Below are 27,751 nucleotides of genomic sequence, written 5' to 3' on the forward strand. Positions count from 1 at the left end.
TTTTCTTAATACATTTTATCAGCACACTTTAATGAAGAGGCCCACTGTCAGCCACTATCTCATAACATGGCAACAATCTCAACACAGGATATAAGTGTCTGTGTAATTCAAAGTGTAACTAGTCACGGTGAAGTGGAAAGCGGTCGGGGCTCATGAAGCCTCCAGCAGGTTAATGATTACAGCAGCCCTGCGTGCTGCCGCTCACCCTGCACCCTGAGTCAGCGTGACAGACAGCAGACGGCTTCAGTGTTGTGGTGACTTGAGCGGGCGGCAATGTCAGGGCAGCGCGTGTGTGTGTCCGACTTTGAAGAGGAAGCCAAGAAAGTTCTTCCCAAAGCTGTGTATGACTACTACCGCTCAGGAGCTGATGAGCAAACCACACTGGCTGACAATGTGGCTGCCTTCAAGAGGTACAACACACACACACACACCGTCACTCACTGCAAATTTACACAATGTCTGCATGAAGTCAAAGTTCAACAAACAAATTTGTGTGCACCTCTGCAGACACAGAGTAACAGCCTTAAGTTCTGATTCTATTTCAGTACTGCTACTATGTACTGTGACATCTGAGCTGTGAGCACCCATCAGAGCCTGCGCATTTAATATATACTTACACCTGCAGTCCTTCCATGTTCCTGTGCATGTGTGGCAGTTCTAGTTGTTGCCGTGTGTCATTTTTTTTTTTATAAATGCTTGTTGTTCTTGCTTTTGCATTAAAAAGTGTGTATGTTCATGTAATTTCCTACTTTCTGTTACAATGTCAATAACAGTTATAAGTAGTAAGTATAAATGTCTATAGGTGGCATCTTGTCCCTCGTGTGCTGAGGGATGTGTCCACAATGGATTTGTCCGTCTCTGTGCTGGGCCAGAAGCTCAGCATGCCGGTCTGTGTGGCGGCCACAGCAATGCAGAGGATGGCTCATCCTGAGGGAGAGACAGCCACAGCGAGAGGTAAACACACACATGTACAGGCATGCAAAACAATCAATAAATCAAATAAATCAAATGTTTCCAGGAACAGAGATAGAACCCTGAACCCTTTGTTATTAGAAGCTTATCCTAGTTACTGTGCTGTTTACATCTGGAAGTTAGCTTTGTAGGTTTCTTTGGTAAAAGTTGTGATTAATATTTTCTTCCCAGCATGCAAAGCAGTGGGAACAGGGATGATGCTGAGCTCCTGGGCCACCTCCACTATAGAGGAAGTGATGTCAGCAATGACAACCTCAGCGGGCGAAGGCGGTGTCCTCTGGTTGCAGCTTTACATCTATAAAGACAGAGAGCTCACGCTCTCGTTGGTACGTCGGGCCGAAAAGGCGGGCTATAAGGCTATTTTTGTTACCGTGGATACCCCATACCTGGGCAAGAGATTGGCCGATGTACGCAACCACTTTAAAATGCCCTCCCACCTGAGGTAGGAACCAAGCACAGCAGGTGATAACATGTCAGACCACAGACTGTATCGTGGCATCACACTCTTAACTCTGTGTGTGTGTGTGTGTTCTGTGTGTGTGTGTGTGTGTGTGTGTGTGCATGTGTGTGTCTCACAGCCTGTCTAACTTCTCAACCGCCTCACTGGCTTTCTCTGAAGGAGACTATGGCAATGACAGCGGTTTAGCTGTTTATGTTGCAAAAGCCATAGACCCCACTATCTGCTGGGACGACATCACCTGGCTGAAAAAACACACACACCTACCTGTGATTGTCAAAGGGATACTGAATGGTACAGTCACACACACACACTAAATCCATGACTTAATCGTTTCCTGGAGACTAACTGCTACTTGCCTAACCCTAACCTTAAAACATTTACACAAAACATGTAATGACCTATGGGAACTCACCCATAATGTGACTGTAGGAACAAGTATAGGTCCCCACATGTCACCTCACTGTGACTATATGTTTCTTGTACTAGAAGTGCACGAGATAAGAAAATGATATTTTACTCAAATCTCTAATCATTCATTTACCTAAGTCATACTTATGGCTATGAACCCTCATATAAAGCGCCATCAGGCAGACCAGGTTCAGCTTTGTCCAGTTAAAAATGCACTCATTCAGCAGTGTGTGTGTTTGTCAGGTGAGGATGCTGTCAAAGCTTTGAACTACGGAGTCAATGGCATCCTCGTGTCCAACCACGGAGCTCGACAACTGGATGGGGTTCCAGCTACGGTCTGTGTGTTGGTGCATTGTAACTGTAGTGTTACCACCTCTATGTATCATCACAGTTATAATGCAAAAAAAATAATAATAATATGAAAACGTGTAATTTGTGCAGTTGGATGTGTTGGAGGAGGTGGTGAAGGCAGTGCAGGGTGGTTGTGATGTCTACCTGGATGGAGGAGTGAGGCAAGGCACAGATGTCCTGAAGGCCTTGGCTCTTGGAGCGAAGGCCGTGTTCATCGGCCGTCCAGTGCTGTGGGGTCTCGCCTGTCAGGTGAAGCACAGCAGTCAAGAACAGTTTTATGCGACCACAGGTGTCACTATAACACCTGATTCTTTCTTTAATAAAAGCCTCACGTTTTGTGTGTGTGTGTCCAGGGAGAACAAGGAGTTATTGAGCTTCTGGAACTTCTAAAAGAGGAGTTGCGCCTAGCCATGGCATTGTCAGGTAACACACACTCATTCTAAAAATAGCACTTATCAACCATTTTTCACACCACTCAGTGTTTCCTTTGTGTGTAGGTTGTCGATCTGTGTCTGAAGTGAGCAGGTCCCTGGTCAGAAGAGTGGAGTTCAACTCCAGGATGTGAGAGAAAAACCAGCTGCGTTCTGGATTGATTGATTTTTTTTTTTTTACCCACCTCGACATGTTTATTACAAATTAATTGAGCTCCTGGTGCTACTGAATAAAGTATATCACCAAATCCAATGTGACTATTAATATTTGAATTGAATATTTTGTCATCTTGTGTCATCTTCCAAAAATCTAAAGATTGACATGAAGTCTTTTCATTTTAATGTACAAAAAAAAGAATATTAAATGTGTGTATTTAATGCCGAAACCTTAATTGTCTTATGCCTTGAAGTTCTGTAAAGACTGAAGCCAGCTTGAGCTGAAGCAATAAATAACAATCAACAGGGGGCAGCAATCCGCCCTTGCAGCGACTAGTCTGCCTGAAGAGCAGTAGAAGAAGAATTACTTCCGGTGTTCAAACTGTCATGGCCGCCGTCACAGGTCACCAATGCTGGTGAGTTAATGAAACACCTGTTGTTTTGTTCTAAATTTACTTTACACGTAGTTCACCATATATGGAAAAAAACATTGTATACATATAGACGCAGACACGTAGCGTGACAATAATGTATTTTATAATTCGCTAAATATCTGTAATGTTAGCTTAACTTGTTTGGAGGGGCTTCTGCAGGTCTTCAGGTTTTTGTATTGACACATACAGTCCAGCACATAAGTCCAAAAAAATCTATTTAGCCCATTTTGTTACAATAGAACTGATTAAACCGCTAGTTTGATATGATTTACTCATAGTAAATTTACTAAGAGTAAATTTGCATTGGTCCTACAAAACCTTGCTTGTAAGTATTATGGAGGTGACTGTGTTCTATGTGAGCAGGAATAAAATCCAAGAATGCTGAATTAATGAATGCAGATAGTGGCTTTGTGCTTTAAAGGGCCAGTGAACAGAATGTAGGGGATGTGCTGGCAAAAAATATTATGTAGTGTTCATCTTAGGGTGTGTGTTCAATTGTTGTTTTCACAGCAAACATTTGTCTGACCAACGTTAGCACAAGCCATTTCTGGTTAGACCTGTGTAACAGTACCAGGTGGGCAAGACTAAGAATATCTTCCCCCCTTAAAACAAGCAATACAATCTTAGTTGGACACTTTGCCAAAGCTGACTGCATCATTTCAAACTGTTTTTGATCTTCTTGCTGTCCTGTTCTAAATCATCTTGGGTCATCTGTCCCACTATTTATTTTATTACCACAGTTGTTATTTCTAAACAAGATTGCAGGGTGAAGACGTACTCAGTTGATTTTGGAAAATACAGGACACAGCCCACTCATATTTTTGCAGGTTGCTGAAATGAGCGGAGTGCTAGAAAACTGCCTGTTCCAAAAGAGCACATTAACAAGATTAGCAAGAATTGTTAATCTGAAGAAGAATTAGGTCTGCTGTTACAGAGCTCACCATGTTTGAGTTGTAATCTGCAAACTCACCACTAGATGTCAGTATATTCCAAAAACTCAGAGGACCTTAAGGACCTCTGCAGTGGAACTAAAAATAACTAAAAATATTTTTTTCCATCAAAAATCATGTTCATGCAGAAATATTTGCAAAACTACAGAAGGTGTAAGTTTTTTCCTAAATTTTTGTTGCATGCAATGAAAATGTGTTATCGGTGTCAGCTTATGTGTCTCCTCTCTCCCCAGGTCATAGAAATGAAGTGATCGGGATGCTCTGGTCTATGAAGTGTCAGCCATGGACGACATCACTTTTCATTATGACACTGTGCTGTCAGATGTTCATATGCTTGTGCCCAACACACGCCACCTTATGACACGACTCAACCATGTTGGGCAGCCTGGTGCGTGTGACTCAGTTTTTATTATTTAGACAGGAATCATATTGGTCATGTGGTTGCATCATATCAATAGTGCAGTATATCTGTCTCTTATTTGATGGAGACTGAGGAGACAGAAAGGACGTGTGGGTAAAGAGAGAGAAGGGAAGTACCCATGTCAGTAAATTAAAGTAATAAGAAATACATTAAAGTGAAAAATAACTGACAGGTTTTATAAAGGCTAATAATTCATTATTCATCTTTTTTTATCATTATAATTTATAAATAAATAAAAATCTTAATTATGATCCTCTGTGACTTTTTTTTAAATAGACAGACAACTGGGCAACTTTAATTAAGAATAAACTAAGAAGGGTGACAGAACATTACTAACAGAACTCAGTTGTCTTTTCAGATTCTGATCGACAGTGTTACAGGATATCTGGCTTCTTATTCAAAGTTAAAATGGTAATACACCTTTTTATTGACTTCTATGCTCTCTCCATGTTGCTCTCTATCACGTCTTTCTCTTTCACTCAGTATATTCTATTAGAAATAATGTCAGGAACAATGGTAGCATAACAAAAGTGGTTCAATTCTAGAATTCAAGACTAAAATAAGAACGTGTAAAAAATAGATATTTTTTGTTCTCTCGGTAGACAGAAAAATAAGTTTATGTCTGCACATTCTCAATCAAATCACATTGTGAAATTTCTGATGTTGTTGCATTCTTTCATCCAGTCTTCATGTCCAGATTCAAGATCTTGGCAGAAAGACATGATAACTGTGATACAGAGAAAGGTTCTGAAAAAGAAGAGGAAGACAAGACCCAGAGAGAAACCAGGGCAAAGGAAACGGAAACCACCAGAGGCAGCGATGGAGAGGAAGGTGGTGAAGGAAATGTGGAGGCTCTCTTGGATGAGGATGGAGATCTCGAGCTCACACGACGGTATGGAGGGAAAGAAAAATCTTCAATTAACTATTAAAACCTGGTGCTGTTAATGCAGAGCAAAGATTGAAAGAAGTTATATTTGATTCTTTTACAGTTGTTTCTTCCATAGATTTAACTTCATACTGTTTTGGTTCATCAGGCCACGACGGAACCTTCCAGAAGGTACCGACAGAGATCCAGTTCGTCCAGTAATTCTTAAGCAGTGCGGCCCTGAAGTGGAACCCGAAGAGGAGAATGCAGATGATGAAGCAGGTCGTTGCTTCAAAGACATTATAAGGATCGGTAAGAATCTGACTTTGATCATCAGGAATGACAAACGACTGCTCGACACCATGTAATTAATGTGTAAACTGCATCCTTCTCAGAGCACACTATGGCCACGCCCTTGGAGGATGTCGGCAAACAAGTGAGAAAAAAATTTAAATCACTATCTTTGCTTCTCATACGGCTACAAAGGGGACACATGATTTGCAGAATGTTGTTGAGGTGGTGGCACTGAGTGCAGCTGTAGCATTCAGGGGTCACTAAACTGCCTCTAAATGATCTTCATTAAGATGCTGATCTATAGCCTGAGAGGATGACAGTAAAAATAAATATGTTTTTTTTGTTGTTTCAGGTTTGGCGAGGAGCTTTCCTGCTGGCTGACTTCATCTTCTCCGAGCCAGACATGTTCCGAGGAGCTACGGTCTTGGATCTTGGAGCAGGAACAGGCTTAACAAGCATCGTCATGGCGACTGTAGCCAAAACAGTGTACTGCACAGGTAAAAGGAAACATGGTGGATCTCGTATTTGGAGCTCAAGCACTGAACTGTTTACATGCCAGTGATTTAAAAAAAAAAAATAAAAACAAAAATAAACCTCGACTGCACTGTCTTCTGCTGACCACAAGGGGCGTGAGAGCCTGAATAATGATGCACACAGCTTTAATTCTTGTTTATAGACTTATCAGTTCCTGCCTTGAGTATCTTTAAATATCTTACCCTAGCATCTGGCTCTTTGATAAGGGCTGATCATCCAATCTTATTTTTCCAGGGTGATATAAGAATGTAATGGGGATTCCTCTGATTATACAACGATCTCTAATGATTACAGGCCTATCATTGTAGTGTAAATAAAGTCTGTCAGGAGACTGGTGCTGCACCCCCCTGAGGGGCATTTCAGGCCCCAGGGTGGAGCAGTTGCAGTGTCCCAGGACTCCACACTCACTCTGAGTCTGTCACTGTGTCACAGACACGCTGACACAGAGGGTGCAGCAACGGCGCCTCCACTGAAACGTGAACTATTACTGCTGCTGTTCTCCCTCTGTGCAGATGACATGTTGGTCATTGGCCTCATCCAGGGGGCCCTTGATGAGTCCACAGGTATAAGGTCAAACAGCCAGCACTGTGGTGCTGTTACAACTTATTGAAGGACATTATTGGCACCTAATCTGGTTTTCCTAATCTTAGGAATTGTTTTTTAAAAAAGGACAAATATAGAGGTTAACTTTGGACATTTTTTGTTTGTCTTACAGATGTGGGAGAAGACCTACTGAGCATGTGCAAGAAAAATGTAACATTAAACACACACCTGATGGAGCCTTCAGGTAATGAATCTGCCGGGGTACCTGCAGTGAACCATATGAAGCGCTCCCTTCATCAAACATGAGAAACTATGAATAATATTCAGAATCTGTTCTGACCGTCAGGTGGGGAGGTGAAAGTGAGACGACTGGATTGGCTCGAGCATGAGCTTTGCACAGGTAATGCACAGATTTTACCTGCATGAAGGGTCAGTTTTATTCAGGTGTTCATGCAGCTGTATTATAATGTTTTTTTAGATGCTGATGTTGAGTTCAGCTGGACAAAGGAGGAAGTGGACGATTTGTATGACAGCACTAGCTTCATCATCGCCGCAGATGGTAGGTGACTTTGTTTGATAATGTGCATTGTAGGCACATTTGAATATTTTCAACCATTTGTTTTTGTCTCTCCAGTTTGTTATGATGACGATCTGACGGACGCTCTTTTCCGAACACTCTACCAGCTCTGCAGTGGTTTTAGTCACACCTGCACAATCTTCATCGCATTAGAGAAAAGGTATGGCGAAAAGACATGCAGAGGTTCGTTTTCTTCACATCTCTGATCAGCATGGTGCACCAAGTACCTTATGATACTAGAACAAGCACAGTGGCAGTGGAAGTGTGCTAGTTCTTAGATTTGTCCATGTGTTTGAGGCAAATCTTATTTAGTGTTTCCTGGTGGGTGTAACTTTCACATTTAAGCAGTAATCTGATTTCTTGATGTCTCACAAGGATGAACTTCACGCTGCGACACATGGATGTCTCCTGCGAGGCCTACAACCATTACGTCCACTGTCTGTCCCAGCTCCAGGACCTGGTGGACGGACGGTGCAGCTTCAAAGTGGAACAGCTCCCTTCTGACTTTGACCAGTTCCTGCAGTACGAACGCATAGAGCAGCTGGTACGAAGGACGTCAGTCAGTCATGTCCAAAAGGGCACAGGATTCAATCTTTGTCTTTTTTTACAGCCTGCATCAGAAGGCCTAAGGTCACCTATTGATTTGCATGTTGAATTAAGCCGCTAACAAAATAAAGATACAAACTCTGTATGGGAAGCAACAATATTCACTTTTAGATAACCATATGTTTTCCTTGTTGTTATTATTTCTGCAGGAGCTGTGGAAGCTGACGTCGACTCCACTTCCTTTTGAGAAGGCCCGGTCTGATTCACCAGCTAAACCCTGAACTCCTTTATCTACAATATGCTTTTAATGTTTTTTAAGTATGAAGTTTTATTTAAGATAGGATCTATTTTTGACACATTGAGTTGTTTAAAAGTTTTAAATAACTTTAAATAACATTATTTCATGCTAGCAGAACTTTACATGAACGATTGTTAAAGCAATTTTAAAGGAAGGAAATATCACTGACTTTGGTTGTTCCATATGTCTAATTTATTAACAAAGTCAAATAAAATGTTCCTTTATACTGAGATGATCATTCGTTTCCTGGATGGCTTCTTTTCTGTTCATTCATCGTCTCATTGTGTGTGGAGAGAAGAGTGTACAATCTAATCTGTGGATCTCAGAGAGACAGAATGAAAGTGTTATCTAGGACAAACAAAGACTACAAGAAGTGAGAAGATTAGTGGATTCATTTACACAGCCGACTCACGAGCTGCTTCATCATCTGCGTTATGATACAGGATGTGTTTTTATGGGATGAAAATCAATTATTAACCAGGTACAAATGAGGCAAGGACGATGTTTACCTCAGAATATGTGGAGCATGTTTACCTCAGAATATGTGGAGCATGTTTTCCACGGACTCACTCACTTCACATGGTGCTGGATGTCCCCAGGGTTAGTGGAAATGTAGAAGGACAGACAGTGACAGTAGTGCGCCTCTGAAGACAGGCTCTGTGAAGTAGAGTCCTGTTGCAGTCTGTGCTGATGGCTATAAATAGTCACATATGTTTAGCCTAAGGCACAAAACAGTTATCTTATTGCTGAAGCCACAGTTTTTACACCATATCGTGCATCCTGTAGGGTTTTTTTTACACACACCAAATAAAGTTAAAAAAATAAAATCATCAATATTATGTTATTATGTCACTTATGGTACAAAGGCCTGTCACTGCTGATTGTTTTTTATATATATTTTATACATCATGTAATTATTATAATTTAACATTATTGTTAATATTATTTGTTTCTACATATTTAGCTAGGTTATGACATTAATGGATAAAAATGATCAGATTAAAATATATTTAGATCTTACATCATGTTAGAATTTGTTAGCTGGAGCTGTTTAGCAGCCTAGCTACTTTGCTGATGATGTCATAGGATAATGCTAACAGGCTAATGTTTGCAGTTACCGGTAGCTAGCTAGCAGTTTTGCTAAGGATGAAGCTAGTTGGGAACAGTTAGGCCGGTGAGTGTTCAAATTACTGAATTAAATTAAAACTAAATTTCAAAGCGAATATTGCAGATTTAGCCCGTTATATGGAATTGTTATTATTTTAAAGAATAAGACTATATTTTAATTACAACGTATTTAAGTCATAAATGTAGCTAGCTTTAGCTTACGCTGGTCAAAAACTTACATTAGCTTTTTTTTTTTAAATTAAGAATACAACTATGTTTTTAAACAATTTAAGTCATACATTCAGCTTTATTCCACCAACACTGGAAGTCTCACTTACATTGATTATATTAATATTAAGTCAAGTATTAATATTGTTAAATGCAGCGCATGCATGATTTTTGATGTGAGGAAAACATTCCCTGAGGTTTCTATGCTTTAATTAACAGTCAGACTCTGCTCGGCTGCGACCGAGAGGGACAGTCGGTGTGAACTGCATTTGGCTGAGTCCATGGAGAGGAGATAGGCTCCTCCTCCTGCTGCTGCTGTACCGAGCAGGCCTCTGGCTGGAGAGAGCAGTCTGTGTGCAGCCATCAGACCGTGCTGCTGCTGCGGTGTTGGGGTTTTTTTACGGCACAGATCCTCCAGCTGCTGCTGCTGTTGCTCTCACTGCTGTCACTGCATCATCGGTAAGTGTTGACAAAGCCTTTTATCACCGCTCCCACATCCCAGTCTGCTGCAAAGTGGATCAGATTGTGTCGCATTGACTCGTCGGTGATTGTGTGTGTGTGTGTGTGTGTTGTTCAATGACGGGAATACGCAGCAGTGTGCAGCGTCCACATCCTAATGAAACCTCAGATAATGTTTAAACACATCCTGTCAGCCCTGTGCAGAATTCTAAACATGTGGTGTGTGTGTGTGTGTGTGGAGGGGGGAGCCAGCCAGATCCAGTAGGAACCAGATTGTTCCACAAAAGGACCAGATTCGGGTAAAGACAGACAGCATCCTTCACAAACAAGTTTTAAAGGGGCCTTAAATAATTGCTGGCAGGGTACGGGTAAAACCCCAGGCTGCACTGTGGCAGAAGAATCATGCAACCACCCCTCCATCAGTGCTCCTCACAGCCATGCTCCACAATATGTCAACACTACAAGTTGTGAAGTGCTGTAATAGTCAGAGCGGGTCCACACGTTGACATGAACACATTTAGACACAGCTGCTTTTACTCTACAGGATGTAACATGAGCCTATTTAATAAAGTGTTGTTCGTTTTGTTTCAGGTCACATCTCTCCTTTCACCAAAGACTTCCGGGGATTGGATTACTGAAATCAGCAAGTAAGGAATTCATTTTACAGCTTACATGTCAACAGGCAGCTCTGTAGAAAGGGTTAAAAAGCATTGTGTAACATCTTTCTGTTCTGTGAAGATAACCCTGATGTCTGGAAGCCACCTGTTATGATGTAGGGTTATGTGCACACACTTGAAATCAGGCTCTGAGCCACTTCTTGTTAAATACAGATGCAGCAGGCTCTGTAGGTGCCAGTGCTGAAGTCTGGATGGTGTTAGGAGGACTTATTCATTTTCATTCCATACACAAATTAACCCTGATGCTGCTTATTTCTTTCTTGATAAACAATGTATTGGCTGATTAGCCCTCCTAGTGGTGAAGAGTGGTATTACACAGCAGCTTGTTTGTGCACTCAGCTGGTTGCCGTGCTGTCCTCAGTAGGTTTCTCCACAGTAAAATATGTAGACATCTAAGGAATGATGTCAGGGCAGAACTTCTTTAGCTTTTCAGCCTTTTCAACTTATCTTCTAAAGCCTCGACTGGCTTCAACAAGTTAAACTTGCTTTTAACACACAGTTTTTGCTGTGTAGGTTAATAGAAGATTGGGACTGGGAGGAAAGTCAGTGGTGACACCACTCTTGTGTTAGCTAACTCACTCAAACCTTTGTGTCTTTTCTTTTTTTTAATGCCAGCACTGTTGCTATGGTGACAGGTTGGTGATGTCAGCCGCATTTTAACTTGCTTCCTAACTCAGTGCTCACTGGGAATAGCAATGAGTGATGGTGTATAAGTGATGTTAGCTTTTTTTTCTGTGGATGACCCTTGCTTGTGCAATAGAAAGAATTCTTACACCTCACTTAACCAGGAAATGACATGAATCCCTGAAAACGCTCGGCAGTGAGAGTGAGCTAGACTAGATTTAAGATCCAAAACTCTGGTTGACATTAATAACCAACAAATATAACAAGAGCAGCTACACTTGTGATGTGTGGTGGAGCAGTCTCTCCAGATCACGCATAACCTGTGCTCTCCACACAGCACGTTAGCCCTGTATGGAGAGGGCATAGAAGTGGCAATGTTAGGTTGTTATAGGTAGTTTAGTGCCAGCATTCATTTTAGTCATGCATTCCATAAAGAAAGATTCTTTTAACAGGACTTTGCACCCTAAAATCAAATCTACAGAGCCTTCTGTGCAACACTGCTATGTATTAGAAAATGGTTCATACATGAAAATTGCTCACAACAAAATCTGTAGATTTAATCAAGTCATTATTTCTTGAAAAAAAACAGCTTTGATTGAATTTTATGTATTTAGGTACAGTACAGCAAAGCTGAGTGCACCTCCTACATGTTGTGCATGCACCACAGCCAGCTACAGCTGTAGGTGTTCCGCTCGGTATCATCACGTTTCTTGTGTATTTTTGGCTGCTGAACTGAACTGAGCGGATCATGTTGTGTTTGAATAGACCAAATCATATTTTTGGATACCAACATCTAAAAATATTTGAACTGCATTTCCTCCTCTAGAAGTAGGGACAGATAAAATGACACTTTCTGTGTGTATGCAGTCTTTTTGTGGTGCTCTGGCTTCTTCCACACAGTTCATGTATGTTAGGTTAAGTATTGATTGTAGATGGGCTGTAGAGGGGGTCTCTTTGTGATGGGTTACAGAGCTGTTTGCCTTGATGTCCTCCCCCTGCTTTAACCCTGTGCTGTGACCCTCCCCTTGTCTTTACATTGTAGTCTGTCATTATCAAGCTTGCCGTCTACTTTGATCCATCTCACAACCAACCTAGTTTGGGTTAGAACCCTCCCGGGCGTACGTAGATGCAGTCTTGTGTAACTCTCACTATCTAAACCAGTTTCATCCAGTTCATGAGGTGTTGCCAAGAAACCGTATGTGTGTGCATGCATGTGTGTGGCCGGCTGTATTTGTGTGTGTGTGTTTGCGATTCACATGCACTGTGTGTGTGTGTGTGAAGGGCCAGAGTTTTCTGGTCTGTATGAAGGCAGATAACTGGAATTTTCCTGTTCCTGCCGCCAGTATTACATAAGAGACGAGTGAGGAGAAAGAGCAGACAGCCATGCCTGTCTGTGCCTCACTGAGCTTTGTTTTGATATGAATGAATTAATATTGCCATCGCACTCATACAGAAGTGCTGTTATTGACGTTGATTACATAACAATTGCAAAGCTGTTATTCTGATATTTACATAAATAATATTGATTCATATTATTCATATTATCCCTGAAATAGTGGCAGAATTATAACTGCAGCTGTCATAGACAATAAGCTACTTAACAAATTATTCCTTTTCATATTTGTGCCAACTGTAGCAGGGAAAATATTTTGTCAGAAGGGACGGAAATCTCAAACTTGTGTTAAAGTGCGATGAGATTCATGTTATCAGATGCTGCGGTGGAGGGACGACCAACTTGGCTTTTTATTTTTAAATAAACATCAGACTTTTATCTCACTTCATCTGACTCTTAATAAGCCATTTTTGCTTTCTCTTTTGTTCTGTCTCTAAAACAGGTAAAATAATTAAAAAAAACTTCTATTATCGCTGTCTTGCTGATGATTCATGTGTAATAGCTTGAGATGATTAAAGCCAAAATGGGTCTATATGATAACATTTGAGTCTTGTTTAGTGAGGCCGTTAATTCATGGTCCCTGTTTGTCTCTCTCTTTGTGGAGGTGGCTTGCTGAAGCTGAACCCTGAGGGCATTTTCTGCCTCTCTATCTCTCTGACCTCTCCTTCTTGGTGGCTGTTTTGTCATGGCGACTTCCTTGATCAGCCGTCAACTTGCTCTCTCTCTGCAGAAGAACCTCTGGCTCAGTGCTCCAGGTGAGACGCTCAGACACCTATGTTACAAATCTCCTGTTTTGTGTGTACATGCCAATCCTTTCGTAAAGGGTTTCACATTGCACATTTTGATCTTTAAGTAGCTTTTATTGTGACTGTTAATCCTAACTACTGTCAGAGAGATTAGCAGTATGTTTCAGATTTTAAAGAAAAAACTATATATAGACCCACCACTTATTAGCCTCATTGTTGTAGCTGCTTTCAAAATTTAATATTTGTCATTTTTGTCTAAGTGTGAAGTTCCAATACTCAGTGATAATGCAGTGCAGATGAAATTAGCATTATACAATCAGTGTAAATGTTTGACTGACCTCAAGCAGGATGTGTTTATCAATGCGACTGGCTCACCGAGCGATGTCTCAAAGTTCCTCTCTCCTGTCAATCATCAACAGGCCAACGTGCGTGTTGGTTTCAGTTGTACCGATGAATCATCGAATAGAGCGGCAGAATTTTACATTACAGTAGTAAATCAAAGCTAATGTGCCAGAAATACACACTGACACACATTTGAGCCCTATTTTAGCCATTAGAGTAAAAAGCATTTTATTGATTTATTAATAGGATTTTGTTAAATATTAACTTGTGAATTTGGCCTCATATCATTTGATACTTGATGTCTCAGGACTTGTGACTTCTCGTGATCCACACAGTCTTGGCAGTGACATTTGTTTGACAGAGAGAAACTGGAAGTCATCTACTTCAGGCCATCAATAAAAGTGCACCAGACCCTGGTTCTAGACTTTTGTGCCCATTTGGGCCCCTACATTGCTGGGGCACTCGGAGGAACACTATTATTTAGAGAGTGAGTCAAATTGACAGACAGCGATGAAAAAGAGGCAGACATATATAATTATATAATTGTAAGTGATGACTGCAGCCCTACCACCAGAAAGAGGTCAGCAGAGTGGATCAGAGTACAGAGGTTAGCACAGACCAGCTGTTTAGTGACAGCTGCACCCCTCAGGACAGGTCAGCTCTTCCAGAGGGATGCTGAGCAGTGTGGCAAAAATTTAAGCTCAGGGGGTTTCCACTGTACAGGACAGTACAGAAGAGGAGAGAGAACCAAACAGACCTGCCCACATTCTGAAACCAACAAAATTAACTGTAGCAACAGAAGTAAAACATCCCAACTACAGCAGGGTTCTTCTGGCAGAGATGGCACCATTCTGCTCACATACATGCATGATGCTGCATGCAGATAATATTTTCTCATCATCATCATGCATGAGCCACTTACCTATCCTTAGACACTGCAGATCAAATGCAGCGGCTCAGTGGTTTAAAGGAAATCTGGGAAGATGAATAAAAGTGACCTTAAAAATTCGTAAACACTTCCTGATTTTGCACCACAGACTGTATCCCTTTGAGCTGCTGCTCACTATTTTCAGGCAATTTACTGCATCTTATTAGTAACATGTACGGTAGCTTTTTAAAATTTAAGATGTGTACTTATTTCTCAAGTTTCACTGTTTGTTTCTAAAGAGAGAATGAGACAGAGCAGAGCAAGCGCAGCTTAATTCAGTGCTCATTAAACTGAGCTCCAGCACGTTGGCCACAGTCATTGTGACAGAAATACGACCCTTCACAGCATCATGCTCTGCTGTTTCCTCCATCAGGGTGCAGACATGTCAGCAAAGCAGCAGCAAAGACTCAGGTGGAGTTTGACTATGATGGACCCTCCATGAAAACTACAGTCCCAGGGCCACGATCACAAGTAACAATCACACACACAAAATAGGAATGTTTTATACTCCACAGATCTTACTGAGCGTTACAAACATCTTTTTTTTTATTTGATCCGTAGGAGCTGGCGAAACAACTGGGGGATATCCAGGTGAGCTTGAATGTGTGTGTATGTGTGCATCTACTCGTAATTGATGAGATAACTGAAGCAGAAAGAACTAAACTGAAAATAAATACCAAGCATTTTTAGTCATCATGAGTAACAAGAGGTTTTTAAATATGTGATTATTGCATATTAAATCAAAAAAGAGTCATTTTTCTTCCTCCCTAGCTGAAATTGTGTGTTCATAAAGACTGCACAGTGCCTTTGTATGTGTGTGCGTGGCTGGATAGTATCTCCAATTATGTTAACTCAGTGAACTAGTTTAACAAACCCTGGAGCGCAAGTGCTGCTCCACACATAGCAGCATTGTCCAACCTTGAAGTGTATATGCAGATATATGTGGCTTTCTTTTGGCTTGTTGTTGCACAAGTGATGCATGTTCATACCCTGGCTCATCAAATGAATCTCATTTATATTCTCAGTTGATTATTGTGCATCTAAAAACCTTGGAAAATACAGTAATAACTATATAAAGAGAATCCTGTGTGTGTGTGGCACCTATTGTGCCCCATATATATATTTGTTTACATCTCTAAAAATAGAAGCGGTACCCCGCTTGAAGCCTCAACTCAATTCAAGCACACACAGACTCACTGAGTCGTTGTTTTTGAAAAGTGATAAAATACATCATGGATTAAATGAGGAGTTACTGATATCAAAGCATGCTGATGTTCAGATTCCTTCCACACAATGAGACCCGTGTTATCTGACTTTTCTGGCACCACGGAAACCTCACCTTAATGCAGGCTTCATATCACCTGACACGGTGTTTGAGCAAAGCAGTAGCAGTAGCAAAGACCTAAAACACACACCGTGATCTGTGTTTGAATGCTAGGATCATTTTGATTTGCTGTTCTAATACACGTTACATCTGTTCGCAGAATGTCGGTGCAGTCCACTTCTTCTGTAACTATGAGGAAAGCAGAGGGAACTACCTTGTGGACGCGGACGGCAACCGCATGCTGGATCTCTACACTCAAATCTCCTCTATCCCAATCGGTTAGTAACAAAATAAGTGGTTCTTGTGATTCAGTAATCTATTGAAGATATTGCTCCATTATGCCATCAGGCTGGGTTTGTGCAACCCATTCCACAGTTTATGCAAAATGAACCACCCATTTAAAATAGAGCTTTTTTCAAGGGAGTGTAATGCAACTCACCCTCTGTATTATTTATGAAGTATCAGCATTTTGTGACTACTCCTATTATAATTTCAGATTTCAAATGCAGATTAAAATATGTATGTAGATGTATTGTAAAGAATTGCACGTCTTCTTGTTTCTCTGCCTTTGTGCTGGAAGTTGAGATTTGCCTACAGCATTCAAATGACGTCCATGAAAATCTGAATGTGTATAGGAGCAGTCATTTCCTGCCCTCTGTTGCTGTATGAGAGCAAAGGATCAGGCACATTGCGTCATGCAGGATTTTAATTTGATTAAAGAGGCTTTCTGCATTACATCTGTCAAAAATGAATGTGAGAAACTGATGGCTGCAACATTAGCTGCACATGTGGATTAGAGCCTTAATTATTATACTGATTTCCAATAAATAATTCTGCTTTTCTTAGCTGGAATTCTGAGTTGATAAAGCCTGGAAGATTTCAGAATGTTTGGTTTGAATAGGAAGGAAATAATCATGCACCTCCCTTTATTAAACATCTACCATTCTGTCCTCCTTCAGGCTACAACCACCCTGCTCTCCACAAGCTGATGAGCAACCCCAACAATCTGGTAAGTCCACATACATGTTGATACACTCAACAAAAATATAAACGCAACACTTTTGTTTTTGCTCCCATGTTTCATGAGATGGACTTGAAGATCTAAACTTCATTCCAGATACACAATATTACCATTCCTCTCAAACATTGTTCACAAATCTGTCTAAATGTGTGATAGTGAGCACTTCTGCTTTGCTGAGATAATCCATCCCACCTCACAGGTGTGCCACATCAAGATGCTGATCTGACATCATGATTAGTGCACAGGTGTACCTCAAACTGCCCACAATAAAAGGCCACCCTGAAATGTGCATTTTGTTTCTGCTTTATTGGCGGTCTGGGGACTCAGAACCAGTCAGTATCTGGTGTGACCACCATTTGCCTCATGCAGTGCAACACATCTTCTTCGCATAGAGTTTATCAGATTGTCTATTGTGGCCTGTGGAATGTTGGTCCACTCCTCTTCAATGGCTGTGCGAAGTTGCTGGATATTAGTGGGAACTGGTGCACGCTGTCGTATACGCCGGTCAAGCACATCCCAAACATGTTCAATGGGTGACATGTCCGGTGAGTATGCTGGCCATGCAAGAACTGGGACATTTTCAGCTTCCAAGAATTGTGTACAGATCCTTGCAACATGGGGCCGTGCATTATCTTGCTGAAACATGAGGTGATGTTCATGGATGTATGGCACAACAATGGGCCTCAGGATCTCATCACGGTATCTCTGTGCATTCAAAATGCCATCAATAAAATGCACCTGTGTTCTTCGTCCATAACAGATGCCTGCCCATACCATGACCCCACCACCACCATGGGCCACCCGATCCACAACATTGACATCAGCAAAGCGCTCACCCACACGACGCCACACACGCTGTCTGCCATCTGCCCTGAACAATGTAAACCGAGATTCATCCGTGAAGAGAACACCTCTCCAACGTGCTAGACGCCATCGAATGTGAGCATTTGCCCACTCAAGTCTGTTACGGCGACGATCTGGAGTCAGGTTAAGACCCCGATGAGGACGACGAGCATGCAGTTGAGCTTCCCTGAGACGGTTTCTGACAGTTTGTGCAGAAATTGTTTGGTTATGCAAACCAATTGTTTCAGCAGCTGTCTGAGTGGCTGGTCTCAGACGATCTCGGAGGTGAACCTGCTGGATGTGGAGGTCCTGGGCTGGTGTGGTTACTCGTGGTCTGCGGTTGTGAGGCCGGTTGGATGTACTGCCATATTCTCTGAAACGCCTTTGGAGACGGCTTATGGTGGAGAAATGAACATTCAATGCACGAGCAACAGATCTGGTTGACATTCCTGCTGTCAGCATGCCAATTGCACGCTCCCTCAATGCTTGTGGCATCTGTGGCATTTTGCTGTGAGACAAAACTGCACATTTCAGGGTGGCCTTTTATTGTGGGCAGTTTGAGGTACACCTGTGCACTAATCATGATGTCAGATCAGCATCTTGATGTGGCACACCTGTGAGGTGGGATGGATTATCTCAGCAAAGCAGAAGTGCTCACTATCACACATTTAGACAGATTTGTGAACAATGTTTGAGAGGAATGGTAATATTGTGTATCTGGAATGAAGTTTAGATCTTCAAGTCCATCTCATGAAACATGGAAGCAAAAACAAAAGTGTTGCGTTTATATTTTTGTTGAGTGTATGTGTCATAGTATATGATGAATGGCATGACAGATACATCTTTTCACAGGAAATTATCAGTCCTACAAACAGTCCCGTACTCAAAATACTGCTGGCTTCAGCACTCTTGTTGCATCTGGCAACTCCACTTCCTTTTGGGGACATGAACACAAGTCTCTATAGCACTAATCAACACATTTTGGGGTGTAGGTTAAAGTATGATTCGATTGCAAATAAAAATAGGTATTGAGTCTTCAGGAAATTAATACTAGACTGTGTTATGTACTGATGTGATTAAAAACATGGATGTCTGTGTGCATTTTTAAATTCTTTTGTCTTTCCTTCAGACTACATTTGTGAACCGGCCCGCGCTGGGAATCCTGCCACCAGACAACTTTCCAGACAAAATCACTGAAAGCCTTCTCTCAGTTAGTAGCACACACATGTTGTTACCACACAGAATGTAATCCCTGAACAAATGAGATAGGATGGTATGGGTGTTGCTGTGTTTATTGTGTATAATGTTATTTATTCTGATCTTCCTTACTTCCTGTCAGGTGGCTCCGATCGGAATGACACGGGTTCAGACAATGGCATGTGGCTCTTGCTCCAATGAAAATGCTTTCAAAGCCATGTTCATCTGGTACAGGGTGAGTGTGTAGAACATCACAATTATGTTAATCATTACTTGCTTTTACTGGTCTGAAATAGACCTGTAAAAGCTTGGGTTCCAGGCCCAATCTTGACAGAGTAACTCAAAGCACTCACTCCCTTAAATATGCACAACAAACAAGTGAATTCACTGGCTGTGTTTGCCTTTACTTCAGAACAAGGAGCGAGGAGTCAGCGGACCCTCTGACGAAGAGCTGACCAGCTGTATGATCAACCAGGTATTACTAATCGCCATAAAAATGTAATTTTTTAAACATTTCCATCTATCTCATCACTTTTTTTATTTACTCTTGCACACATTTCTTTTTTATCTCAGGCTCCGGGATGTCCAGACCTCAGTATTTTATCTTTCATGGGAGGTTTCCATGGAAGAACGTTGGGTATGTAAACACAAACAAAGGTGTAGTGTTGCTGCAGTAGTAAGATGAAAAACTAATCTCAGCTAACCTTTAGCTGCACATGTCAGTGTTTGGCAGCACAAACAGTTAGATGAACACACAACACACAACTGGTGGATTAATGGGTCAAACTAAAGGTTGATGAATTAGACCAACAACACTCAAGTTTTAATAAGATGACTTTTTATGACTATGTTTTGAAGGCTGCTTGGCAACAACACACTCTAAAATCATCCACAAGCTGGATGTGCCGTCGTTCGACTGGCCAATCGCCCCGTTTCCCAAACTGCAGTATCCACTGGAAGAGTTCACCAGAGAGAATGCACAGGAAGAGGCTCGCTGTCTGGAGGAGGTACACTGTCCGCTCCAGCTGGAATCTGGCTTTAGTGTTTGTTTGTTTGTTTAATGTTGAAACAAACTCTTTAAGGTGGAGGATCTGATTGTGAAGTGGAGGCAGAAGGGGAAACCTGTGGCGGGGATTGTGATTGAGCCAATCCAGGCAGAAGGTGGAGATAACCACGCCTCAGTAGACTTCTTCAGTAAACTCCGCAACATTGCACGAAAGGTAGGACACACAGACACTACTAACGCTACTAGCAGAGCTTTTAGAAGTCATTTTAGGCTGTTGTACTCATTCTGAGACCTGGAAACATGTTTTCCATGGTGAATACAGCCTTAGACTAGGGACTGGGGGCATGGTATGTGAAACAGATTGTAAAGGGCTTAAGGTAAATGAGTTCTTTGTAGCATTCTGTGCCCTCCTCAAAGCTCAGAGCAGCTGATATCCAACACAACAGCTTGTCATTTCCTTTTAAATATTTATTTTTTATGTCTTGTTTTCAAACTCTTCTGTTATCACGAGTACCTTTTTATTCCCTCTTCATTCTCTCAGCATGGCTGTGCTTTCCATGTGGATGAGGTCCAGACCGGTGGGGGCTGCACAGGGAAGTTTTGGGCCCATGAACACTGGGGTATGGACGACCCTGCTGATATCGTTTCCTTCAGCAAGAAGCTTCTGACTGGAGGCTACTTCCACAAGGACGCATTACAAGCTGATAAGGTTTGTCAGCTTTTAGTTTCAAAAACAAATTAAAGCTGCAAGCAGCATTGCGGGCCCTCGCGCACCTTGCGATCCGCGGGGTCATCGCACTCTTCTCTCCTATGCTCTCGTCTCCTATACTCTCCTGTGCTATGCTCTCCTCCTCTCATTTCCACAGATATACAACAAACACATGTTTACAACCAAACTTTCCTGCTACCAGTAGGTGGCGCTATGACCGTATCATCCTATTAGCATATATATCTGTTTAGACTCGGCTCCATGGCAGTACTGTAAGACTTTGTCCACATTGCATAAAGTATATGGGTAGTACTGCATAAAACACAGCGAGTTCCTTTGTAATGGCGAATGGTCAACTTTGAGGCCACTCCCCCACCACACGGTAATACTTTTGAAAGAGTTTTGGAATGCGTCTATTCCCTATGGTGTCCTGAGTGGACACAGTGAATTTCAGCTGAATTGCATGAAGTATGCGAGGCATGAAAAGTTTTATAGCAGGGTCAGAAAACGGTAAAAATTACAAAAAAAAAGTAAAAATGGTGGACTTCCTGTTGGGTTTGGAGGGGGGGTCCAAGAGACTTTTTTGTGCGTCTTGGGGTGATACACATGTGTGCTAATTCTCATGATCCTGTGTCAAACTGGCCAGCGGGGCTACGCGTTAGGGCAAAAAATACAGGGAGTTCCTTTGTAATGGCGAATGGTCAACTTTGAGGCCACACCCCCGCCACACCTTCAGACTTTTGTAAGAGTTTTTGAATGCGTCTATTCCCTATGGTGTCCTGAGTGGACACAGTGAGTTTTAGCTCATTTGGATGAAGTATGCGAGGCGTGAAAAGTTTTGCAGCAGGGTCACAAATCGCCAAAAATTAACAGAAATTTCAAAATTGCGGACTTCCTGTTGGGTTTGGAGGGGGGGTCCAAGAGACTTTTTTGTGCATCTTGGGGTGATACACATGTGTACCAATTTTCATGACCCTACTCAAAACAGGCCAGGGGGGCAGGCAGAAAAACCTATGAAAACACAACATTTTGTGTAGCCAGTAGGTGGCGCTCTGTCAAAGCCTCAATATTGTTGTATGGATGTGTTTAGGGTCAGACTCTGATCATACATGTGACATTTCGTACAGATCGGACAGAAAACGAAGAAGTTATAGAGACTTTCTGTGTCCTCAGAAATGGTCAAACTTTGAGGCCACGCCCCGGCCACACCGTCAGACTTTTGTAAGAGTTTTGGAATGCGTCTATTCCCTATGGTGTCCTGAGTGGACACGGCGAATTTCAGCTCAATCCGTTGAAGTATGCGAGGCGTGAAAAGTTTGGCAGCAGGGTCACACATCGCCAAAAATGGCCACAAACCTTCAAATGGCGGACTTCCTGTTGGGTTTGGAGGGGGGGTCCAAGAGACTTTTTTGTGCGTCTTGAGGTGATACATATGTGTGCCAATTTTCATAATCCTGTGTCAAACCGGCCAGAGGGGCTACGCGTTGGGGGCGCTATAGAGCCATTTTTATATGTGCATTTCAAAAGTCAGCAAATTTCAAAATTTTTCGGGCGAATGAATTTTTCTACCAAGTTTGGTGAGTTTTTGGGCATGTTAAGGCCTCCAAAAATGCGATCTCGGAGGGGGAAAAAAAAAAAAAATAATTAAAGCTGCAAGCAGCATTGCGGGCCCTCGCGCACCTTGCGATCCGTGGGGTCATCGCAGTCTTCTCTCCTATGCTCGCGTCTCCTATACTCTCCTGTGCTATGCTCTCCTCCTCTCATTTCCACAGATATACAACAAACACATGTTTACAACCAAACTTTCCTGCTACCAGTAGGTGGCGCTATGACCGTATCATCCTATTAGCATATATATCTGTTTAGACTCGGCTCCATGGCAGTACTGTAAGATTTTGTCCACATTGCATAAAGTATATGGGTAGTACTGCATAAAACACAGCGAGTTCCTTTGTAATGGCGAATGGTCAACTTTGAGGCCACTCCCCCGCCACACGGTAATACTTTTGAAAGAGTTTTGGAATGCGTCTATTCCCTATGGTGTCCTGAGTGGACACAGTGAATTTCAGCTCAATTGCATGAAGTATGTGAGGCGTGAAAAGTTTTGAAGCAGGGTCACAAATAGGCAAAAAATGGCCACAAAAGTCAAAATGGTGGACTTCCTGTTGGGTTTGGAGGGGGGGTCCAAGAGAGTTTTTTGTGCGTCTTGGGGTGATACACATGTGTGCTAATTCTCATGATCCTGTGTCAAACTGGCCAGCGGGGCTACGCATTAGGGCAATAAATACAGTGAGTTCCTTTGTAATGGCGAATGGTCAAGTTTGAGGCCACGCCCCCACCACACCGTAAGACTTTTGTAAGAGTTTTTGAATGCGTCTATTCCCTATGGTGTCCTGAGTGGACACAGTGAGTTTTAGCTCATTTGGAGGAAGTATGCGAGGCGTGAAAAGTTTTGTAGGAGGGTCACAAATCGCCAAAAATTAACAGAAATTTCAAAATTGCGGACTTCCTGTTGGGTTTGGAGGGGGGGTCCAAGAGACTTTTTTGTGCATCTTGGGGTGATACACATGTGTACCAATTTTCATGACCCTACTCAAAACAGGCCAGGGGGGCAGGCAGAAAAACCTATGAAAACACAACATTTTGTGTAGCCAGTAGGTGGCGCTCTGTCAAAGCCTCAATATTGTTGTATAGATGTGTTTAGGGTCAGACTCTGATCATACATGTGACATTTCGTACAGATCGGACAGAAAACGAAGAAGTTATAGAGACTTTCTGTGTCCTCAGAAATGGTCAAACTTTGAGGCCACGCCCCGGCCACACCGTAAGACTTTTGTAAGAGTTTTGGAATGCGTCTATTCCCTATGGTGTCCTGAGTGGACACGGCGAATTTCAGCTCAATCCGTTGAAGTATGCGAGGCGTGAAAAGTTTGGCAGCAGGGTCACACATCGCCAAAAATGGCCACAAACCTTCAAATGGCGGACTTCCTGTTGGGTTTGGAGGGGGGGTCCAAGAGACTTTTTTGTGCGTCTTGAGGTGATACATATGTGTGCCAATTTTCATAATCCTGTGTCAAACCGGCCAGAGGGGCTACGCGTTGGGGGCGCTATAGAGCCATTTTTATATGTGCATTTCAAAAGTCAGCAAATTTCAAAATTTTTCGGGCGAATGAATTTTTCTACCAAGTTTGGTGAGTTTTTGGGCATGTTAAGGCCTCCAAAAATGCGATCTCGGAGGGGGAAAAAAAAAAAAAAAAATTAAAGCTGCAAGCAGCATTGCGGGCCCTCGCGCACCTTGCGATCCGCGGGGTCATCGCAGTCTTCTCTCCTATGCTCTTGTCTCCTATACTCTCCTGTCCTATGCTCTCCTCTTATTTCCACAGAGATACAACGAACACATGTTTACAACCAAACTTTCCTGCTACCAGTAGGTGGCGCTATGACCGTATCATCCTATTAGCATATATATCTGTTCAGAGTCGGGTCCATAGCAGTACTGTAAGATTTTGTCCACATTGCATAAAGTATATGGGTAGTACTGCATAAAACACAGCGAGTTCCTTTGTAATGGCGAACGGTCAACTTTGAGGCCACTCCCCCGCCACACGGTAATACTTTTGAAAGAGTTTTGGAATGCATCTATTCCCTATGGTGTCCTGAGTAGACACAGTGAATTTCAGCTCAATTGCATGAAGTATGTGAGGCGTGAAAAGTTTTGAAGCAGGGTCAAAAATAGGCAAACAATTGCCACAAAAGTCAAAATGGCGGACTTCCTGTTGGGTTTGGAGGCGGGGTCCAAGAGACTTTTTTGTGCGTCTTGGGGTGATACACATGTGTGCTAATTTTCATGAACCTGTGTCAAACTGGCCAGCGGGGCTACACATTAGGGCAAAAAATACAGGGAGTTCCTTTGTAATGGCGAATGGTCAACTTTGAGGCCACGCCCCCACCACACCGTAAGACTTTTGTAAGAGTTTTGGAATGCGTCTATTCCCTGTGGTGTCCTGAGTGGACACAGTGAATTTCAGCTCAATTGCATGAAGTATGTGAGGCGTGAAAAGTTTTGAAGCAGGGTCACAAATAGGCAAAAAATGGCCACAAAAGTCAAAATGGTGGACTTCCTGTTGGGTTTGGAGGGGGGGTCCAAGAGACTTTTTTGTGCGTCTTGGGGTGATACACATGTGTGCTAATTCTCATGATCCTGTGTCAAACTGGCCAGCGGGGCTACGCATTAGGGCAATAAATACAGTGAGTTCCTTTGTAATGGCGAATGGTCAACTTTGAGGCCACGCCCCCGCCACACACCGTCAGACTTTTGTAAGAGTTTTTGAATGCGTCTATTCCCTATGGTGTCCTGAGTGGACACAGTGAGTTTTAGCTCATTTGGATGAAGTATGCGAGGCGTGAAAAGTTTTGTAGGAGGGTCACAAATCGCCAAAAATTAACAGAAATTTCAAAATTGCGGACTTCCTGATGGGTTTGGAGGGGGGGTCCAAGAGACTTTTTTGTGCATCTTGGGGTGATACACATGTGTACCAATTTTCATGACCCTACTCAAAACAGGCCAGGGGGGCAGGCAGAAAAACCTATGAAAACACAACATTTTGTGTAGCCAGTAGGTGGCGCTCTATCAAAGCCTCAATATTGTTGTATAGATGTGTTTAGGGTCAGACTCTGATCATACATGTGACATTTCGTACAGATCGGACAGAAAACGAAGAAGTTATAGAGACTTTCTGTGTCCTCAGAAATGGTCAAACTTTGAGGCCACGCCCCGGCCACACCGTCAGACTTTTGTAAGAGTTTTGGAATGCGTCTATTCCCTATGGTGTCCTGAGTGGACACGGCGAATTTCAGCTCAATCCGTTGAAGTATGCGAGGCGTGAAAAGTTTGGCAGCAGGGTCACACATCGCCAAAAATGGCCACAAACCTTCAAATGGCGGACTTCCTGTTGGGTTTGGAGGGGGGGTCCAAGAGACTTTTTTGTGCGTCTTGAGGTGATACATATGTGTGCCAATTTTCATAATCCTGTGTCAAACCGGCCAGAGGGGCTACGCGTTGGGGGCGCTATAGAGCCATTTTTATATGTGCATTTCAAAAGTCAGCAAATTTCAAAATTTTTCGGGCGAATGAATTTTTCTACCAAGTTTGGTGAGTTTTTGGGCATGTTAAGGCCTCCAAAAATGCGATCTCGGAGGGGGAAAAAAAAAAAAAAAAAAAAAAAAAAAAAAAAAAAAAAAAAAAAATAATAATCCTAAGGGTTTCAATAGGGCTCTTGCACCATTCGGTGCTCGGGCCCTAAAAAAAAAAAATAATAATCCTAAGGGTTTCAATAGGGCTCTTGCACCATTCGGTGCTCGGGCCCTAATAATCCTAAGGGTTTCAATAGGGCTCTTGCACCATTCGGTGCTCGGGCCCTAAAAATATGAACAGCTACACACGGATTAGAGTGCAGATTTATTTAGCACGATTGAAACATTTTGATTACTTGTATGATAAATAGGAATGAATGTGCTTTTCCATGTCGTGTTTTTACAGGCGTACCGTATCTTTAACACATGGATGGGTGACCCGTCAAAGAACTTGTTCCTGGCTGAGGTTCTCAATGTGATTCGTAGAGAGAACCTTCTAGAGGAAGTGACCCGGTCTGGGAAAGCTTTGCTAAACGGCCTTTATGAGCTCCAGGTACTCAGCTCGTCTCCTCTGAGTTGAAAAGTCTGTATACTTATTTAGCATTACTGATAGGCCAACTGGCAGCAGATGGAAAATACAGAATCTTCATTGTCATTGTCATGGAAATCAGTGATCAGGCATCATTTTTCTCTCATAAACATGCCTATAGTAGTTTGGCTTATGCTCGGTGTGTATGACCTGAATGTGTGGGAACATGACCTACATGTGTCTGCTCCCCAGGCTCAGTACCCCGGCTTATTGAGCCGAGCTCGAGGACAGGGGACCTTCTGTGCCATTGATATTTGTGATGACAAAACACGTGACAGACTCCTGCTGCAGGCTAGAGACAAAGGTACGTATAGCTACACTTTTTTCTTCTTACGAGTGTTGCTCACTCATTCTTGGACTCCTCCATGATGAGCGTGAACCACAGTTTTGTATTATTTGAGGATGATTTGGCAATTTACAGGACCGAAAATGTGAAACTCGTAACATTCCACCCTCATAGGGTCTGTGTAATAAATGATATGAAATAATTAGTCCTATAATTACACACACATATAGAACACGTATAGAAAGTAAGTCAGAAGTTGTCAGACTGTAGAATTGAGATAAAATAGAAGAACGTGTCCATCTACATGAAACACACACTCCCTCTGTCATTTAATCATCACATTACTCAATACACAGGTGGAGGAGCTGGAGTGTCAGCAGGCCTCTACACCACTTAATTAAATTCACTCCAGACCTAAATGTAATTATAGCTCATTTGATAGCTTACAGTCAACCTCCACCACCCAAACTGGAAAGCATTCACACCAGTTTTACCACCAGTAAAACCATTAGTCCTCCTGCTCCTGCTTCATATCACTAAATGAAGCGGATGACTTCAACGGTCATGTTTATCATAGCACTGCTCTCAATGTGTTAATAACTTCACATAATCCAGCATAATTTCACCGAACAATGTGGACGTAACGGTGTTTATCGTTCCACAGGTGTCTTCCTGGGAGGGTGTGGGGACCGATCAATCCGTTTCCGTCCAGCACTGATTTTCAAGGAGTACCACGTTCACCTATTCCTCAACATCTTTAACGACTTGTTGGCCCAGCACAAATAAAATCTTAAACAACACAAACTTGACATAGTCCAGAGTGAAGGAAACTCCAGATAAAGCACAATCCTAACAGTAATATATCCTATAAAAGATCAGTCCATGGCTGTAATAATGAT

At 42.3% G+C, this 27,751-nt stretch overlaps 3 protein-coding genes across 3 annotated transcripts; all 3 read left to right on the plus strand.

Moving 5' to 3' along the window:
- The first annotated feature begins 195 nt into the window (after positions 1 to 195).
- Positions 196 to 2,875, plus strand: hao1 (hydroxyacid oxidase (glycolate oxidase) 1). The gene is made up of 8 exons (XM_028411569.1): positions 196 to 410; positions 803 to 954; positions 1,144 to 1,414; positions 1,551 to 1,723; positions 2,084 to 2,175; positions 2,282 to 2,440; positions 2,545 to 2,614; positions 2,689 to 2,875. Exons 1-8 carry the CDS (start codon positions 274 to 276, stop codon positions 2,754 to 2,756), a joined length of 1,122 nt encoding a protein of 373 aa, XP_028267370.1. The 5' UTR covers positions 196 to 273; the 3' UTR covers positions 2,757 to 2,875.
- Positions 2,876 to 3,108: 233 nt separating this feature from the next.
- Positions 3,109 to 8,476, plus strand: mettl22 (methyltransferase 22, Kin17 lysine). The gene is made up of 12 exons (XM_028411568.1): positions 3,109 to 3,194; positions 4,396 to 4,550; positions 5,268 to 5,475; positions 5,618 to 5,760; positions 5,844 to 5,884; positions 6,095 to 6,239; positions 6,992 to 7,063; positions 7,166 to 7,219; positions 7,298 to 7,378; positions 7,454 to 7,556; positions 7,772 to 7,940; positions 8,152 to 8,476. The coding sequence occupies exons 2-12, from the start codon at positions 4,445 to 4,447 to the stop codon at positions 8,221 to 8,223; spliced, it is 1,194 nt and encodes a 397-aa protein (XP_028267369.1). The 5' UTR covers positions 3,109 to 3,194; positions 4,396 to 4,444; the 3' UTR covers positions 8,224 to 8,476.
- Positions 8,477 to 9,878: 1,402 nt separating this feature from the next.
- abat (4-aminobutyrate aminotransferase) lies at positions 9,879 to 27,678 on the plus strand. Its single transcript, XM_028411567.1, has 17 exons — positions 9,879 to 10,034; positions 10,626 to 10,681; positions 13,333 to 13,483; positions 15,118 to 15,215; positions 15,306 to 15,335; positions 16,229 to 16,346; positions 17,028 to 17,077; positions 19,062 to 19,142; positions 19,272 to 19,364; positions 19,542 to 19,604; positions 19,703 to 19,766; positions 19,988 to 20,136; positions 20,212 to 20,349; positions 20,677 to 20,844; positions 26,384 to 26,530; positions 26,759 to 26,870; positions 27,517 to 27,678. The coding sequence occupies exons 3-17, from the start codon at positions 13,414 to 13,416 to the stop codon at positions 27,636 to 27,638; spliced, it is 1,503 nt and encodes a 500-aa protein (XP_028267368.1). The 5' UTR covers positions 9,879 to 10,034; positions 10,626 to 10,681; positions 13,333 to 13,413; the 3' UTR covers positions 27,639 to 27,678.
- The last annotated feature ends 73 nt before the right edge of the window (positions 27,679 to 27,751 follow it).

Source organism: Parambassis ranga, chromosome 8, assembly GCF_900634625.1.
Source record: "Parambassis ranga chromosome 8, fParRan2.1, whole genome shotgun sequence".
In the NCBI taxonomy this organism is placed as follows: Eukaryota; Metazoa; Chordata; class Actinopteri; family Ambassidae; genus Parambassis; species Parambassis ranga.